At 38.4% G+C, this 17,882-nt stretch overlaps 4 protein-coding genes and 1 pseudogene across 15 annotated transcripts; 2 read left to right on the forward strand and 3 right to left on the reverse strand.

The window, feature by feature from the left end:
* Window positions 1–368: 368 nt before the first annotated feature.
* Window positions 369–1,094, reverse strand: LOC139195402 (uncharacterized). Its single transcript, XM_070820934.1, has one exon. It carries the CDS (start codon window positions 1,092–1,094, stop codon window positions 369–371), a length of 726 nt encoding a protein of 241 aa, XP_070677035.1.
* Window positions 1,095–2,337: 1,243 nt separating this feature from the next.
* On the forward strand, window positions 2,338–6,264 carry LOC103448633 (probable pectinesterase/pectinesterase inhibitor 35). The gene is made up of 2 exons (XM_008387926.4): window positions 2,338–3,483; window positions 5,185–6,264. Exons 1-2 carry the CDS (start codon window positions 2,409–2,411, stop codon window positions 5,880–5,882), a joined length of 1,773 nt encoding a protein of 590 aa, XP_008386148.3. The 5' UTR covers window positions 2,338–2,408; the 3' UTR covers window positions 5,883–6,264.
* Window positions 6,265–6,540: 276 nt separating this feature from the next.
* On the forward strand, window positions 6,541–8,630 carry LOC103453191 (UDP-glycosyltransferase 92A1-like; annotated as a pseudogene).
* Window positions 8,631–9,369: 739 nt separating this feature from the next.
* LOC103431270 (uncharacterized) lies at window positions 9,370–12,481 on the reverse strand. 12 transcript variants are annotated; one of them, XR_003772531.2, is made up of 6 exons: window positions 12,221–12,481; window positions 11,911–11,996; window positions 11,765–11,815; window positions 11,405–11,492; window positions 11,032–11,130; window positions 9,370–9,755 (listed from the first exon to the last, which is right to left on the reverse strand). XR_003772531.2 is itself a non-coding variant. In XM_029100864.2 (6 exons), exons 1-6 carry the CDS (start codon window positions 12,224–12,226, stop codon window positions 9,736–9,738), a joined length of 339 nt encoding a protein of 112 aa, XP_028956697.1. In that variant the 5' UTR covers window positions 12,227–12,481; the 3' UTR covers window positions 9,370–9,735. The 12 variants fall into 12 exon arrangements, 2 of the variants coding, with proteins under 2 accessions (XP_028956697.1, XP_028956698.1); XR_011579640.1 differs by having other exon boundaries at window positions 11,765–11,811; window positions 11,911–12,054; window positions 12,221–12,434; XR_003772529.2 differs by having other exon boundaries at window positions 11,911–12,054; window positions 12,221–12,434.
* A 2,293-nt stretch (window positions 12,482–14,774) lies between these two features.
* Window positions 14,775–16,839, reverse strand: LOC103417569 (chitinase-like protein 1). Its single transcript, XM_029101765.2, has 3 exons — window positions 16,377–16,839; window positions 15,747–15,906; window positions 14,775–15,269 (listed from the first exon to the last, which is right to left on the reverse strand). The coding sequence occupies exons 1-3, from the start codon at window positions 16,762–16,764 to the stop codon at window positions 14,852–14,854; spliced, it is 966 nt and encodes a 321-aa protein (XP_028957598.2). The 5' UTR covers window positions 16,765–16,839; the 3' UTR covers window positions 14,775–14,851.
* Window positions 16,840–17,882: the final 1,043 nt, after the last annotated feature.

The raw sequence follows: 17,882 nt of genomic DNA on the forward strand, positions 1-17,882 counted from the left end.
GAAGTGACTCTACATCAAACAATCTGGTAACACCCCTGACGATTGCCCAGCGAGCTTGGAGGATACCGAAACAACGCTCCACATCCTTCATGCACCCCTCTTGACATCTTGCAAAGTGTTTTTCCTTTGCACTTCGTGGACGTGGCACTGTTTTGACAAATGTTGACCATCTTGGGTAAATGCTGTCAGCTAGGTAGTATGGCCCGTCGTACATACGTCCGTTGACCTCATACGTGACTTTTGGTATCGTTAAACACTGGGGATTGGGTAAGGACGTTGAGGTCATTTTGAGCTCCCGGAACCCCGAAAAAGGCATGCCAAATCCATGTATCAAAAGATGCCACCGCCTCCAATATGATACTTTTTGCTCATTTTATGTCTCCATAAGCGCCTTGCCATGCACTTGGACAGTTTTTCCACGTCCAATGCATACAATCAATGCTCCCAATCATCCTAGGAAAACCTTGCATCTTGGCATTCTTCAGAAGCCTTTCCAGGTTCATGTGAGTAGGTTGCCGGAGGTACTCTGCGGTGTAGATAGATTCGATTGCTCCGCAAAACCTTATCAAGGACTGAAGAATGGTTGATTTCCCCATCCTCGCTATCTCATCCACTTGGTCTGCAGATGCTCCATACGCAAGCATCCGCAGCGCAGCATTAATTTTTTGCTTGGGAAGGAGACCCATAGCACCAAAAGCATCCTTTTTTTGCACAAAGTAAGAATCATGGTTGCAAACAACAATCATGATTTTGTTAAACAAATGTCGTTCCATTCTAAAACGATGTCTGAAGTACGTATCAAGAAATGCACTGTTATGGACAAAATAATCGTCCAACAGCTCCACACCTCGTCGTTGCCTGTATCTATCAAGGTTTCCGGAATGGGTGGGCCTGCATATCTGAGCCACAGCTTGGATGACTCGATGGGAATGTGAGTCTCTGGCCATTCTTGCTTCGTCATCTCTCCTTCTCCGCTCCTCATCCTCTTCCTTCTCATTTTGGGCTATATGGAGATTCAACACTCCTTCAAATTGGTTAAACAATTCTTCCTCTTCTTGATTGATTTCCCACATCATGCTTGAAGAAGAAGACATTGTAAGTAGAAACTATGAATAATGATACAGATTTTGATTTGGTGAAGAAGGAAGCAGAAACTATGAATAATGATAGAAATATTGAGAAAATTGGTGTGAGATTGAAAAGGATGGATGATGGATTATATGGAGGATTCTGAAATGATTAGGTTGTAGATAGTGCCATGTGGCATGCCGTCATTCGTTAAAAATCTAATCGAAATATATCCTAAAAGATTCTGAAAAGATAACGACACATGGCAAGACGGCATTGGATAAAAATCTTATCGAAATCCATCACCAATAATTATCTTTTCGGATAATGACACGTTGCACAACGAGAACGATTTAAAATTTGATCAAAATCTATCCTGAAAGATTCTGAAAAGATAACGACACGTGGCACGATGACATTGGATAAAAATCTTATCGAAATTTATGACCAATAATAGTCGTTTTGGGTAAATGACACGTGGCGCAACGAGAACAATTTATAATATCTTATCCGAAATTACAAATAAATTTATTTACTATTATTTTGTAAAAAAAAATTAATACTATTTTATTGCCTATTGTCAGGGCTATTCAAGTGTAACGGTGGAGATGCAAAAGGCAATTATTATTCATTAAGGGCAATTATTGTTCACAGGATGGATTGAATAGTGGATTGTCTAGGGGGAGGGCTCCTACGGTGGAGTTGCTCTTAGTTCCTTAGTTCGTAACAAACTGATCAAGTACTAGTGACAAATTAATACGCAAATTATATTAATTAACTTCATTGTTCACTAAATTTTTTTCCATTATTTGGTTACATGCATGAATTAAGTTGGTATGTATATATGTGTAGGGACCCAAATACAAGATAGCGTTGCTTCTAAACAATACATTAGGAATTAGTGATCAATAATGGTCACAATAATCACATCTAGAGTATACCAAAGTCACCTTTATTTTTGTTGAAGAATGCAATTTCAAATAAAAAACTTGAATAAACTACTACAACGTAAATGGTTTCACTGTTCATTGTACTGAGGCATTTTTGTGATAAAACTCAACATCAATCGAACTATACAATTAGTTAAGTTGGGACAATATTTGATTGTATTGTAGTGTGCTAGGGTGCACAGGTAATTAAGTTGAAACAAAATTTATTTACTTAGTAGTCAGCCTCTAACCGAACACTGAAATGAAAGCTTTTATGTATTCCCTAACAAGTCATAAGGTGACATGAAACTAAAGGCCCTATTGTGTATATATAAGTAACCAAGCTAAGTGCTCACATACGTACAACTCTCTCTAGATTCTCTAATCTGTGTCCGTCTCTCTCATTTAAGCATGTTCACAATACTGAGTTCCTCCAATAATATTGGAGAAGACAGAAGCAAAACACACACTTTCTTTCTAACCATGTTCTTGATCATACAAATCTTGCTGCCATCAGCAGAAGCTAATCAGGCTTCTTCACCATCCCTTTTCTCCAAATTCTCCAGAGCAGGACCATCCAAAGAAGCCAACAATATTGTATCTTTTTGCAAACATACCCCTCACCAAGCAGCTTGTGAATCCATTTTCATCTCCAAAACAAGTAATATTACTACAATTACTAAACCACCCCCTCAAACCCTTGAAGGCCTCCTTGTCCACTCAGTCGACTTCAGCATTATAAAGGCTCGTTTGGCTCGCGCTCTTGCCTATAATCTTACCATTTCCCATTTTCAAACCTCTCATCAAACACACTCGCTTGGTGGCATCAATGACTGCCTCGAGCTGCTCGAGGACAGTATCGATTTACTTGATAATGTCATACTCAAATACGACAGTACCAAAAGCGCCTATGGCCATACTGACGACGATATCCAAAGCTGGCTCAGTGCTGCTCTTACCAATCAAGAAACTTGTCTAGACAGCCTTAAGAGTGATAAGTCAATGGTAGACAAGGGCGCTATGGAGACTTCAGCTAAAAATATGAACCAATTCATAAGTAACTCTCTGTCACTTTTCATGCTCACTAGTAGGTCACCAAAGCAGGCCCAAAACAAAAACCCTAGTAACATTGTCGGTGGCCGGAGGCTGTTGTCGGATGATTTTCCGAGTTGGGTGTCCGGCGCTGAAAGAAAGCTTCTAGAAGCTTCTGTGGGTGACTTAGAAGCACATGCTGTGGTGGCTTTGGATGGGAGTGGTACGCACAAGAGTATCGGTGAAGCACTTGGGTTGGTGGCCTCATTGGCTGAGAGTGGAGGAGGTGGCAGGTCTGTAATTCATGTAAAAGCTGGAACTTATCATGAATATATTAAAATACCAACGAAGCAGAAGAACGTTATGTTAATTGGTGATGGTTTGGGGACGACGATTATCGTGGGCGATAGGAACTCTGATGATGGTTGGACCACTTTCGAGTCTGCTACAGTTGGTAAGAACATATCAAACTTCCCTCTTTTTTAGGTTTTTTTTTTCTAATTAATAAGAGAATTCCCTCTTCTTTTATTTATTTATTTAAAATATATGGCTTTTTTATTTTGTCAATTTATAAAATATGTAAACTACCTGTTAACAAAAAAAACTTTTGTTATAAAAAATGATGAGAAGACAATTTAGTCCTAGATCAAAAAATAAAATCATAACAAATGATGTGTCGCACAAGTTCAAAACTTCTCCGTCTTTAATTATTGTAATCTTTTTGAACCTCCTTAATAATAATATCTTCTGTATAAAAAAAATCAAAACTGTAAGAGAAAAACTAATATTTAATAACTGGTGCTATTGTCACTCACCAAAATTATTTACAAAACTCACCTTTAAATGAAAATTATTATGATTTTATACTCGTTGAAAGATAATATTAAAAATAAAATTATAAAGAAAAAATTATAGGGTTTGCTACCACTCATCTTATTAGAACTTTTCTTTGACAAATCTGGTTAACCGGTCTCCCATCATTAAGAGGCCAACTTTGGGTTGTCTTGTTGTGTCCGTGAGGGAGCAATGGTAGCAATGGTAGCAATGGTCTCGATCGTAGCTCCCGCATTACAGTGGGAGACCAATCAACATCAACGTTAATTAGTCAGCTAAATATTACATCTAATCATTCTCTTTATCATCATTTAAAAATTATATCTACAAAACATCATTCAATCTGATATTATTTATTTATCTCTATGTGTCAAACTAATAAACGATTTTGATAACAAGTAGCATCGTTGTGATGAACCGTCAATTTGTTTGATGCATACGAACATTTCCGATTATGAAATCCATACGTCAAAAATACATTAATCATAAATGGAGGATGAGTAGATTCTCTATGAAGTAAAAACAAGCATTATTATCCATAAAAAAAATTAAAAAAAAAGACAAGAAAATATAAAAAGGGCAGTTCACATGTCTATACACTAACATCAAATAGAAAAGAAATGAAATCATAAAAGGAATGGTTGGTTCTACTAAAATTCCTTATTTTCTTGCTTTAGTCCACCACCTTCCTTCGATATCCATTTCCCTGAATTATAATGTTAGACGTGATGCTCATAAAGGATGATCAAGGTTTTAATTTCGTGTTTCTTATTTTGCTCGCATGTACACCGCACACCCGCTTGGAAATTCTCAACTTATGGTTGTAAAGACCAACATGAGAAAAAAGAGATTCTTTCATGCATGAATTAAACATAATTTTATAATTATTCATAACACAGATGATTAAACTCATTAATACAATTTGAGACGAAAAAATTACATTTACATTTTGGTAAAACAAATTGTAAATTTTTATTTTTATTTATATTTTACGACTATGATGAGTATTTTACATCCCCTTAAAAGTTGTACATTGGATAGCTGTTTAGGGCGAGGGAGAGAGAAAGTGGAGGAGTAAAACTATAGTTACGTATGGCTAAGTGAAGGAAAAAAAAAACAGCAAAAACTTGTTTGTGCAAAATTATTTTAGTGACTTTCTTTTTTATTTTTTAAAATTTTCTTCAGTTATGTATAAAAGGATATAGTAGTTCTTTTTTTTTTTTTTTTGACAAAAAGAGTTGGGAAGGAAAATTTTCTCTTACTTAATAAAAATTGCATGTCCTCATGGCACATAGTAACATGCAAACAACCGTGTTTTCAGCTGCTATGGGAGACGGCTTTATAGCTCGTGACATAACGTTTGAGAATAATGCCGGTCCATCAAAGCACCAAGCGGTTGCCCTCCGAGTCGGCGCTGACAAGTCAGTGATTTTCCGATGCTCCATTGTCGGCTACCAAGACACCCTCTACACTCACTCCAAGCGCCAGTTCTACAGAGACACCCAAATCTACGGAACAGTTGATTTCATATTTGGAAACTCAGCAGCAGTTTTCCAGAACTGCAACATTTACGCAAGAAAACCCGCTTCAACCGGTCTCAAAAATTTTGTCACAGCACAAGGTAGAACCAGCCCGGATCAGAACACTGGAATTTCGATTCATAACTGCAAAATTTCAGCTGCTTCGGATCTTGCTCCGGTGAAATCCAAGTACGAGACGTATCTTGGGAGGCCATGGAAGCAGTATTCAAGAACAGTTATCATGCAGTCTTACTTGGATGACTCAATCAGTAGGGCTGGTTGGTCACCTTGGTCAGGTGGGTTTGCTTTAAACACATTGTATTATGGTGAGTATTCAAATTATGGGCCTGGGGCTTCAACTTCGGGTCGGGTCCGGTGGCCGGGATATCATGCATCACTTACACCGGTTGCTGCACAAGGCTTCACTGTTAGCGGTTTCATCTCTGGGAACCTTTGGTTGCCTTCCACTGGGGTTTCTTTTGATTCGGGACTTCATTAAATGATCGTGATAGCGGTTTTCATACTCAGCTTAGCTTTTGACACTTCGGTTGTGACGTGAACGTACAAAGTATAACATACTCAATTTAAATGTGAGAAGCTAAACTAAGAGTGTCAAAATTACTACCTTATGAAGGCGTTGTGCATTTGTATAAAGTTGTATTTTGTGTTTGGTTAGATGTGATATGAAACCAAGGGGCTTATGTGATCGCAGGCCTATTGTGGTTATGTTGTGTGATCTTAGTGTTTTGGGCTTTCGATCCCCTTGAAACAAGCAATAGTTGTGTTACTATTCTCTAAGTTTAAAAATCCAGTTGAATAGAGTAGTGGTTTATGTAACTTGTGTTGCTTTTGGTGAATGCAAACGATCTTCATCGTATAAATTTTACAATTAGAATTGTTACATAATAGGAGTTTAAATTATGGGTGCAAAGAAATATCTCAATAACTGAAACGACAATTTCCTCAATGTTGTGAAATCTTTAGATAAATGTCTTATATTTTCGGTATGAGTAAGTACAAATATATGTGTGATCCTCCACCAATCACCATTTGTCAATCTTAAGCTAGAATTTATAAATAAATTAGTAGTGACTAGGGACCAATAATTCCATAAACAAAACTACAAACAATCCAATAAACAATTTGCATAGTTGGTGATGACGTAGTTTTTAATACAAAAAAATAAATAAAATCACATAAGAAAATTTAAACTTATAGATTTGATTCTGCCGGCCTATATTATCAAGGGAAGGGTATCCTCACCGGACCCCTTTGTGGGAATTCTAGAAATCTCTACATTCTAGCCGTTTATCGTATATAGTCAGTTTTCGTCAGATACTATTTATGTTTAATTTTAAATAAAAAAATCAAATAATTTCTGATTATAGGATACACAACAAATGACTAAGATGTGAAGATTCTTAAGATCCGCACAAAATAGATCTGGGATCCAGTTCCATTATAAAGGACAATACTTGAGTCCCGATTCATCAGAACGTGGCACAGTAAAAGGGAGACATGTGTCTTTTTAACTCTCCAAAGACCTAACCTTGCATTCTTTGTTTTGATATCAACCAGAAAAAAAACTGAAAAACTTCCTGTAAAATACAAAAAACTAAAAATAAAGGGAAAAAAGGAGGAGGAAGGAAAGTAGGGATGGAAAGCCAAGACCTAGAGCACATTGTGACCACCTCATACCATTCATGGCTCACGGCCATCTCATACCATTCCTGCAACTGGCAAGAAATCTCCAACAGAGAAAAAGCTTGATCACTGTCACCATCGCAAGCACCGCCCTCAACATCCAATACCTCCGCACCACGATCGCCTCCAACTCAAGCTCTCAATCTGACTCCAACATCCGCTTGGCTGAGCTATCATTCTGTGGCACAGACCACGGCTTGCCCCCGAACGGCGAGAACACAGAGAACTTGCCTATCAGCAAAATAGGAAACCTAGTTGCTGCATCAACGAGTCTTGAAGCTCCTGCTCGCCATATTATCTCTCATATCATCGAAAAAGAAGGCCGCCCACCGCCTTGTATTATCTCTGACATGTACTTTGGATGGGCTACTAATCTTGCAAACAGCTTTGGAACTGCGCATGTGACTTTCACCACAGGTGGTGCCTATGGCACTGCAGCTTTGGTGTCTGTTTGGCTTAACCTCCCACACCGTTCTACAGCTTCGGATGAGTTCCCGGTGCCGGGGTTTCCTGAGAGTTACCGCTTCCATATCTCTCAGCTGAATCCATACTTAAGAGCTGCAGATGGTACTGACTTTGGGTCAAGAATTTTTCAACCTCAGCTTTCGCTGTCTACGAAATCCTTTGGTTGGTTGTGTAGTACTGTTGAGGAGATTGAGCCAGTTGGATTGAAGATCTTGAGGAACTACTTGGGGCGTCCTGTATGGTCCATCGGACCTCTTCTTCCTTTAGAAGCACTCAACAACTCATCTACTTTGGCCTTAAGTGTTTCAAGGCAACGCGCAGGAAAAGAGTTCGGCATACCTCCTGAAGCATGCCTCAAATGGCTTGACTCACAATGTTCGGATTCGGTTGTTTACGTCTCATTTGGTTCTCAAAACAGTATAAGTTCAAACCAGATGATGGAATTAGCTCTTGTGTTGGAAGAAAGTGGAAGGCCTTTTATTTGGGTAACAAGGCCTCCGGTTGGATATGACATGAAGGGTGGGTTCCGAGCAGAGTGGTTGCCCGAGGGGTTCGAAGATCGAATGAGTAGAGGAAAACAAGGGTTGGTGGTGCACAATTGGGCACCCCAGTTGGAGATACTGTCACACAAGTCGACGGGTGTGTTTGTTAGCCACTGCGGATGGAATTAAGTGATGGAGAGCTTAAGCCAGGGGGTGCCAATGATAGGGTGGCCGTTGGCGTCCGAGCAGGCATTTAACTCGAAGATGTTGGCGGAGGAGATGGGCGTGAGTGTCGAACTTACAAGGGGATCACAGAGTGTTATTGCTGGGAAGGAGGTGAAGAGACTGATAGATTTGGTAATGGAGAAAAGTGGCAAAGGAGGAGAAATGAGGAAAAAAGCTGGTGATATTGGGGAGCAGGTAAGAGCAGCAGGGATCGTTTGTTTTGGAAATGGATGATTTTCTTGGCACCATTTTAGCAACTAGAAGAAAAAATTAGCACAAATAAGTTATGTACTTCCTAAACCCTAAAGTGAAGGTTTCTTAGAGCATGTTTACTTGATAAAAATAAATGGGTATAAAAATTATTTCACTTATTCACACGTGGAATCTGTGGACAAAAGTTACTCTAGGAATAACGTGTTGATCTTCCCCAAGAGCTCGCAGCGACGGAAAGGTTTGGCACCTCAATGTCGGCTCTTCACCACTTGGGCATGTATTATGTTTCAAGGGTTGGGCTAGAGCCACCACTTGGGCATGTATTATGTTTCTAGGGTTGGGCTCTTTGCCCATTAAAGCGGTACGTGAGCTGATTTCAAAACATCGTGAGATAGTTTTGTCCTATCCGGTGTGATATACGAGAACAAAACAAGAATTTGCCATATACTGATGAAACTTTGCATTCAAATTTAGTTGTCCATAACTGATATACGAGAACAAAACGGTTCATATATTGCATATAGCAACTTACACAGACGACGCATTTTGACGGTGGAAAAGAACAGATTTCAAAACCCAGAAAGTAAATAACTTAAGTATGGCAACAAATCAATCAACAGTTTACACACACTAGTACAAAAAACACTTTGCGCGACGCAGGTCCTTCGTCGCGCGCTAACCGTAGCGCCAAGGCAGTGACGGAAGGGTTTGCACGACGACGAAGATACCTACGTCGCGCAAAGCCACTTTGCGCGACGCAGGCTTTGTCGTGCAAAGTCACTTTGCGCGACGTAGTCACATGCGTTGCGTAAAGTGGATTAGATCACTTTTTGGTTTTGGTCAATTTTTTTTTTTAATTTTTAATAATATTGTAATTAAATTCTACACGATAATTAATTAACCAAAGAAAAGTATTTAATTATAAAATATATGAAAATGTACATACAAAATGTCCAAACAAAAAAAAATTGCATGGAGTCTTCTAGGTGAAGTGGCTCGGAGGTCGAAGGTGGAGTAAGATCAGGTACTGGTAGCGAGATTTGGATGTCGATCATCTGTATGGTTCTTACAAGGTCTCTCACGTGCACAACACAAGCCTTCAGCTCCTCGCCCTGGGCCATCATCTGCTTGCCCTGGACCGCAAGCTTACCCTTTAGGGTTATCACTTCCTCCTTCAACACATCGACATCTGCGGTGTTCGAACTGGAGCAGTAGATGCTGATAATGCGGGAAGCTCATTGGTCACACTCCGACGACGAGTGATCAACTGCAACATCTATACACTTTTTGAACCATAAAATTATAACATTAGAAACTAATCGTTTCTTGCATTTGAAACTAATCAATTAGCAGCCAAAGTAATAAGTAGGTTACCAACATTCTTAATTTCAAAACAAGAGGAACTACCTATCCATTTTCATAGCCAACAAAAAAAAAGTGCATCAAGTGAAACAAAAAAGAATGGGTAATCCAACACTATTTTATAAACAGTAAGCTCTATTTTATTTAAAAAACCTATAGGGCGTGTTCGCTTGGGTTGGTTCTAGTTCAAGCCCTCATTTTAACAAGGTCAAAATAAGGAGACTAGGTGAGGCACTAGTCCCATTTAGTGAGATTGGTAAATAGCACCCTGTTTGATACAGCTTAGACTAACTCATAATAGCTCAATTCGGCAAACTAATGCGGTGTAGCAAACATAGCCATAAAGTCCAAGCGAAGCAAATAGCCGGAAATCTTTCTTCTTCTAGAATCTCTCACGTTCATTGGGCATAACCACGTTGTACACACACACACACACACACACACACATATATATATAATATATATCCCAATATGTATGCTTTATGAAGGCAATTTAAGGTCCCATGTAGGTCAATTCAATTAGGCAAATATGGAGTGTTCGTGTTCCAAACAAATTTGGGCATTCCAAATTGCAGTGGCAAACATTTTGCAATCCATCATCCAACCAACTAATCTTCCAATTATTTGCATATACATACATATATATACACACACATATATATGCTTGGAATATGTATTTAATTATTGCAGAGAAGCAAAACGGAGAAACGAGAAAATTAAAGGGGAAAGGAAAAGGGGAGAAGAGAAAGAGAACTGAGCAATCTTTCTTCTTCCCCTAAACAAAGGTTTCAGAATGGTGCTGATAATGATTTCTACAGCCTGCAACTAGTGAACGATTGTGGCTGAATGTATAGAGAGAGTGTTCTCTTAAAAACAATTCTAAGAAATCAACTTCCACATCTTTCAATCAGTGCGAGCATATAGGAAATGGAAAAGTTTCACATGCCAAAACTGAAACCAATGTCATAACAATGAAATGAAAAGTTTCACATGCCGAAACTGAAACACACGCAACACTGCTACAACTTAGAAATTAAAATGCCAATTATCTAAAGCTAGTCAATTCTACTTCACATGGCATTGGACAATAACACAGATTTTTCCGACTAATGACAAGTCCGCTTCTAAATGTAATTGGTTTTCTCAAATCATCTTAAACACAGAATACTGAATGTACAATTACAGGGATTGTCGTACCTATGGACTCCTGCAGATGGGTAAGAATGACTTGCAGCAGGACGAGCTCTTTCAAAGGCCAAATGAGGTGAATGCAGCTGCCCTATAGCTTCAGGCAACCTATGTTGAAATAAAAATCAATAAGTTTTTAATATATAACGAAACCCAAATGCGCAATGGCTATTCAATGACAGGTGTTTATGCATAACTCAGGCACATTCATGCATCAATAATATATCATAACACTATATTCTTCTCTGATGTGTCATAAATTAAACATGTGCCACAAGAATGTGATCGCATTGAGACAGATACACATGGAAAAAAACATAAAACACTAAGTGAAACACATAATAATGAATTTATATGTTTAATTTACAAGGGTTCTCTTTACCCATGGACTCCTGCAGAAGGGTAAGGTTGACTCGCAGCAGGACGAACTCTTCCAAAGCCTAAAGGAAGAGAATACACCTGCCCTGGAGCTTCAGGCCCCATATGTTCAAATAAACCAATAAGTTTTTATCAAAGCCAAATGCTCAATGACCATTCAATCACAGGTTTTTATGCGGGACTCAGCACACTATACATCGATGCTATATCATAGCACCATATTTTTCTATGACATGTACATTAAACATACACCAAATAATTTTGTGATCGCATTGGGACTAATAACAAAGACAGAAATCATATAACACCAATTGAAACACTTTTAAGGAATTTAAAAGTTTACAGTTCTTGCTGTTGTCATTACCTTCGACAATAAATTTGATTCTAGACGAACCCCTCAATTCCAAAACCCTAGCTTGACCAGAAAGAAACCAAATTTAGCACAAATTAAAAAGAAAACCCCAAAAAAATTAAAGACTGGGAAAACAAAAACACTAATAAGAAACGTACTCAAATGGAATGCAAACTTGCCAAACTAGAGATGCGAGCTTGTATTTGCCAGAGAACTTGCACAGATTGTTCAATCTTGGTAATAACTTCAGCAGAATTGAATCAAAGTCATCGACAAAATTGCAAAAACTTCAGCAAGAACACCTCCATGTTCATACACAAAACACACATACAGATCAACAAAATTGCAAAAACTTTAAGCAATCAACTCAAATCACTTCACGGAAAAAGCAATTTGACAAAAAACCAACATGCAATTTGAGCCTAAACCCTAAATAACAAAAACCCATCGAAGATCAGAAACCCTCACCTTCATTTTGGGACTTGATTCGCGTCGGCTTCGAGATTCGCGTGGCTGCCCGTCGTTTAGAACGAGAGGGAGAGAGACAACCGACAGAGTAGTGGTAGTGGTTGGATTCGAGATTGTGAAGAGGAAAGCTTGCGAACGAGAGGGAGATAGATGTCCACGGGAAAGAGAGAATGAGAGATGAGCGAGAGGGAAGAGAGAGGTCTATACGGGAAAGAGGGAAGAGAGAGGTCAATTATACGGGAAAGAGGGAAAGCGGAGAGAGAATTGAAAAAAAACCGCCTATTTTTCACTATTTTACCGCCAAATTTATCATAACTTGCGTGACGTAGGTACACCTGCGTCGCATCGTGCAAAGATGTTTTGCGCGACGCAGGTGTACCTACGTCGCGCAAAGTGTTTATTTTTTTATTTTTTTATTTTTTTATTTTTTCCTTTTGCTTTTCTCTTGCCCTTTTGCTTATGAGTACAAAATAAATAAATTAAAATCTACTTACTAAATATATATATCATTGAACTTGATGGGAAATGCATTGTACGAAATTAGTTACAACGATTAAACCGTCAAACTTATTTGTATATATTTCGAGATCACATACGCCAAAAATCGAAAAAAAAAAACATTCAGAGATCAAGTAACGGGACAAAACTTTTCGACGGTTATAAACGAAAAAGCACGATTTAACGGTAGTTTTAACTCCGATTTTGATGATTTTTTAGAACTACACTCCTTGACCCTATATTAATACAATGAACTAATTCGATCTTCAATTTAAAATATTTACACTAGTGGACACCACAAAATCTTATGTTATACTTGATGAAAATATAAATAAACTCCAAGTGTTAGTGAATGTATCGTTTTAATGGGATATGCATTGTACGAAACTAGTTTCAACGATCCAACCATCAAACGTATTTGTATATGTTTTGAGATCACGTACGCCAAAAATCGCAAAAAACAAACATTCAAAGATCAAGTAACGGGACAAAACTTTTCGACGGTTATAAACGAAAAAGCACGATTTAACGGTAGTTTTAACTCCGATTTTGATGATTTTTTAGAACTACACTCCTTGACCCTATATGAATACAATGAACTAATTCGATCTTCAGTTTAAAATATTTACACTAGTGAACACCATAAAATCTTATGTTATACTTGATGAAAATATAAATAAACTCCAAATGTTAGTGAATGTATCGTTTTAATGGGATACGCATTGTACGAAACTAGTTTCAACGATCCAACCGTCAAACGTGTTTGTATATGCTTTGAGATCGCGTACGCCAAAAATCGCAAAAAACAAACATTCAAAAATCAAGTAACGAGACAAAACTTTTCGACGGTTATAAACGAAAAAGCACGATTTAACAGTAGTTTTAACTCCGATTTTGATGATTTTTTAGAACTACACTCCTTGACCCTATATGAATACAATGGACTAATTCAATCTTCAATTTAAAATATTTACACTAGTGGACACCACAAAATCTTATGTTATACTTGATGAAAATATAAATAAACTCCAAGTGTTAGTGAATGTATCGTTTTAATGGGATACGCATTGTACGAAACTAGTTTCAACGATCCAACCGTCAAACGTGTTTGTATATGCTTTAAGATCGTGTACGCCAAAAATCGCAAAAACAAACATTCAAATATCAAGTAATGGGACAAAACTTTTCGATGGTTATAAACGAAAAAGCACGATTTAACGGTAGTTTTAACTCCGATTTTGATAATTTTTTAGAGATACACTCTTTAACCCTATATGAATACAATGAACTAATTTGATCTTCAATTTAAAACATTTACACAAGTAGAAACCACAAAAGAAAAAGGCAATGCAAGAACCCCAAAAGAAAGCAAAAGGAAAAAAAAAAAAAACAAACAAACAACTTTGCGCGACGTAGGTACACCTGCATCGTGCAAAGCTGTTTTTCTCCTCTTCTTAGCTTTTGTTTCTCTAAACCTATCAAAATCCTTCATACTCCTAGTCATTCATTCTACTCATTCAATTGTTCAAAACCAAAACTCAACTTGTTAAAAATAAGCTAGCATTGACAAAGATAATTAAAGAAAAACATAAATACATAAAAATAAAAAAATTCAAACATAAATGTAATTAATAAATAGCTAATTAATAAATCAAATAAATACAATACCTGAAGGTGAAGATGGTGATGGTTGAGAGAGGTAGAGAGTCTGAAAGAGAGTGAATGAGAGAGGTTGAGTGTGAAGAAAAAGGCCCCTATGTGTGGTTATTTAAGAAAAAAAAGTCGTTGACTTTGCGCGACGCCACCCACGTCGCGCAAAGTATATTTGCACAACGGAACTTTGCGCGACAAAGATACTTTGTGCGACGCTTTGTGTGTAGCGTCACGCAAAGATACTTTGCGCGACGAAATTTGCTACGTCACGCAAACATGTTTTTGTACTAGTGACATTCTCACAGATATGCATCTTCACGAGCAAGGTTCCAAGTAATCCATTAACATCAAGCTTCGACGCCTTTTTATTCATACTTCACCTAGTAGAGAAGATGGGTTCCGATTTTCCGTCTGAATTTCTAAGCTGATGGAAGAAGAAGATGGCTTTGATAGGGCATGCAACCTAACACGATATAGATCTCAAGAAGATGCAGTAACAGCAGGCTGGATTGGGTTAAATGCAACCTGCTCGGCACAAGTTAACACTTTATGAGGCCCTGCCTCGTCTCGACCGACACCCATAAGGTCCAGGTAGTACTGGTAATGTGAAACGATGTTGTTCATGGCATCAATGTCACCCTTGCCACAAACTGATTCCCCATAAAGAATATTCATTGTAGTGCCAAATCCAGGAAACCGCTTACTCAAGGTATCGTTCTTGGTAGGCTTCCAGTCTCCAACAAATGCTTGGTGGGCCGAGGGTTGTGACTTCTTGATAGGGGTCATCCACCTCCATACTGCAGCTTGGAAAGCAAGAGTAGCGTTCTGCTCAATGTATTCTGGATGGTTCAACAGATCCACCTTCAAAGCATCTCCAGCAGCACCGTAATTGTAGTTCCTAGATGGTAGAACCAATGTTAAATTAGTAACATTGTCTATTCAAAGAACTCAAACTACAACCTCACGTATCTTCTAGAACTTCAGATGTCACGAGATTTGAGGAAAAAACATAAATGTGACAATAGCTAGACTATGGAACAAACTGACAGACAACAACAAAGGCTTATCCCACTAAGCGGCGTCTGCTGTATGAAGACAAATATGTCTGACGACTCTGACCGCAAACAACTCCATCTAGTTTCCGCCACAAGTAAATTACTAGCTTGCAGTATGTATCATCTAATTTGTGAACTTGCTAAGATGGCATTATACGAGTAGACCAACGAATTAATCTCATCTAACGATAGCTCGCTCTACTTTACAACACAACTGACATCATCTTTGGTTAATTTATTTGGTAAACGAAAGCTCGGACAAATGAATATTATGAAAGGAAATCGACATAAACCAATGATAAAATAGATGGAATACAAACCAGTAGATAGGCAAAGCACCACGGCCATAGTATTCAGCCCCATGACTGCAGGGATATATGTACTTGTAATAGTCATCACAGTATGACTGCATGGGACTCATTTCCCTGTTGTAGCAAAGCCCCCAAGCGTATGGTCCTCCGGTGGCCACACCGTAACCGCCTGGAACAATCATCCCCATCGCCGTCAACAACCATAGGAACACCGGTATACATATGTGAAGTACAGCAAAAGCTTACTGTATTTTATAAGGGTTAAAAATCTTTTTCGTCACCGTATTTATGGTCACTGCGTTTTCAATTTAGCCAATTCGGTCACCGTGTTTTACAAAATTTGCAATCGTCGTCGCTTCTCGTAACTTTATGTTAAAAAGAATTATTAATTTTTTCATTTTTTGACTTAAAACACAGTGACCAAATTAGCGAAAATCGAAAACACTGCGACCAAATTGGCAAAATTGAAAACACAGTGACAAAAAATTGTATGAAATCCAAGTTTTTTCCTTCAAAATCGACGTTGTTCATAAAGCCAATTCACTAAAACTCAACAAATCTCAATCAAACATTACTAATTATAAAAACAAGAGCTACCCAAAATAGCAATTCTATGCACAAACAAGAGTGGTGACTTACAGGAGGTTTTGCTGCGGACATGTCCAAGAAAGGCGGTGATCTCCTTCATCTGCATAAGCTTCCCACCGGTGGTCCTAAACCCAAGAGGCTCGAAAAGCGCTGCGGCGGTGATAAACGCCTGGTAATCCCAAAACCCAACGGCATGCGCCACCGGTATGTTTCTCTTGGAGAACAGATTCTCAAACTGGTAAGTCTGGAAGTAATCAGAGATGGTGAGATTGCAACAGTACTTTGACCACCCTTTACACTCCCACCCTTTGTCGCACAACTTCTTCCCCCTCACAATCTTCACTTTCACGACGGTGGACGAGTAATCGCCATCGTTGCTGGCACAAAAGACAACACTCAGCGCCACCACCGCCACCAATGCAGCAGCAGAGATCTTCATGGTTGGATGCGGAAGAACAAATTTGATTACATGATATTCAACTTAGGATCATCTCTTTCGAAGATGGTCTTATAGATTTTAAACTTAAAGCACTCTTTTCTTAAGCATTTGAAGTGGAGCAAAAAATAATCACAAGGCAACACGTGGATTTTTGGTAAAAATAACAAAGTTACTCCTAAGACATACAAGTTGTACTAATCGCTAGCAGTGGACAATCATTCTTTACTCAAGCTAAGAGTGTCCAAAAAAGATAACCAATTCCAAATTATTTCATTCATCCTCATCTTAGGTAATTACTTCATAACTTATAAATTATTCCATATAAATAGAGATTAATTGGCCAATTAATGGATTAAATTCTAATTAATCCATTAATCACTAATTAAATCTAATTAATCCATTAATCACCAATTAAATCATCTATTTTCACACAAAAAACCTCTAAGGGCTGGCCACCTCCATTCCCTATATATATGACCTTATTTTTTCTAAAAAAGGAGGTCCACACTCTTGCAAAACTCCCATAAACTCTCCAAACACTTTTCTCTCTAAATTCTAACTTTGGCATCGGAGGTTCTTCGGTCAAAACCCCCATTCATCGTGGGCACGTGAGGCATTTGGTCTTGACTAAAGGTGTTGATTGTTTTGTAGATGCAATTTTGTCAAAGAAGGAGAAGGCGAAAATTTGCATCCACAAATTGGTACTTTCATTGAGAGCTGAGATCTACACTCATAGAAGACTCTTGGCCTTGACCAAAGGTGTTGATTGTTTCGTACGTTCTTATTATTAGAATTTTTTATTTGCAAAGATTCTTTGATAAAATGCAAAAGAGAAATACAATAGTTAGAAATTTAGAAATTCCACAAGTGAAAATTCCAATATTCAAGAAATGGAACCGCGGCGATCCACGAGACTAAATGTGATCTTAGGGGGAGCGGCACCGCCACCACAAGGCTCAACCATGGCAACCCCCGCGGTGGCCACCACGACAATCACCCATGGCGAGGTCCATGGCTCCACCACCACGGCCCGAGCCATGTCACTTCATGCCCAACGCGAGCCCAATGCATTGCCAGGCCAAGCCCAGGCCTCGCATTCACGAGTATCACTTGTTGAG

Source organism: Malus domestica, chromosome 04, assembly GCF_042453785.1.
Source record: "Malus domestica chromosome 04, GDT2T_hap1".
In the NCBI taxonomy this organism is placed as follows: domain Eukaryota; kingdom Viridiplantae; phylum Streptophyta; class Magnoliopsida; order Rosales; family Rosaceae; genus Malus; species Malus domestica.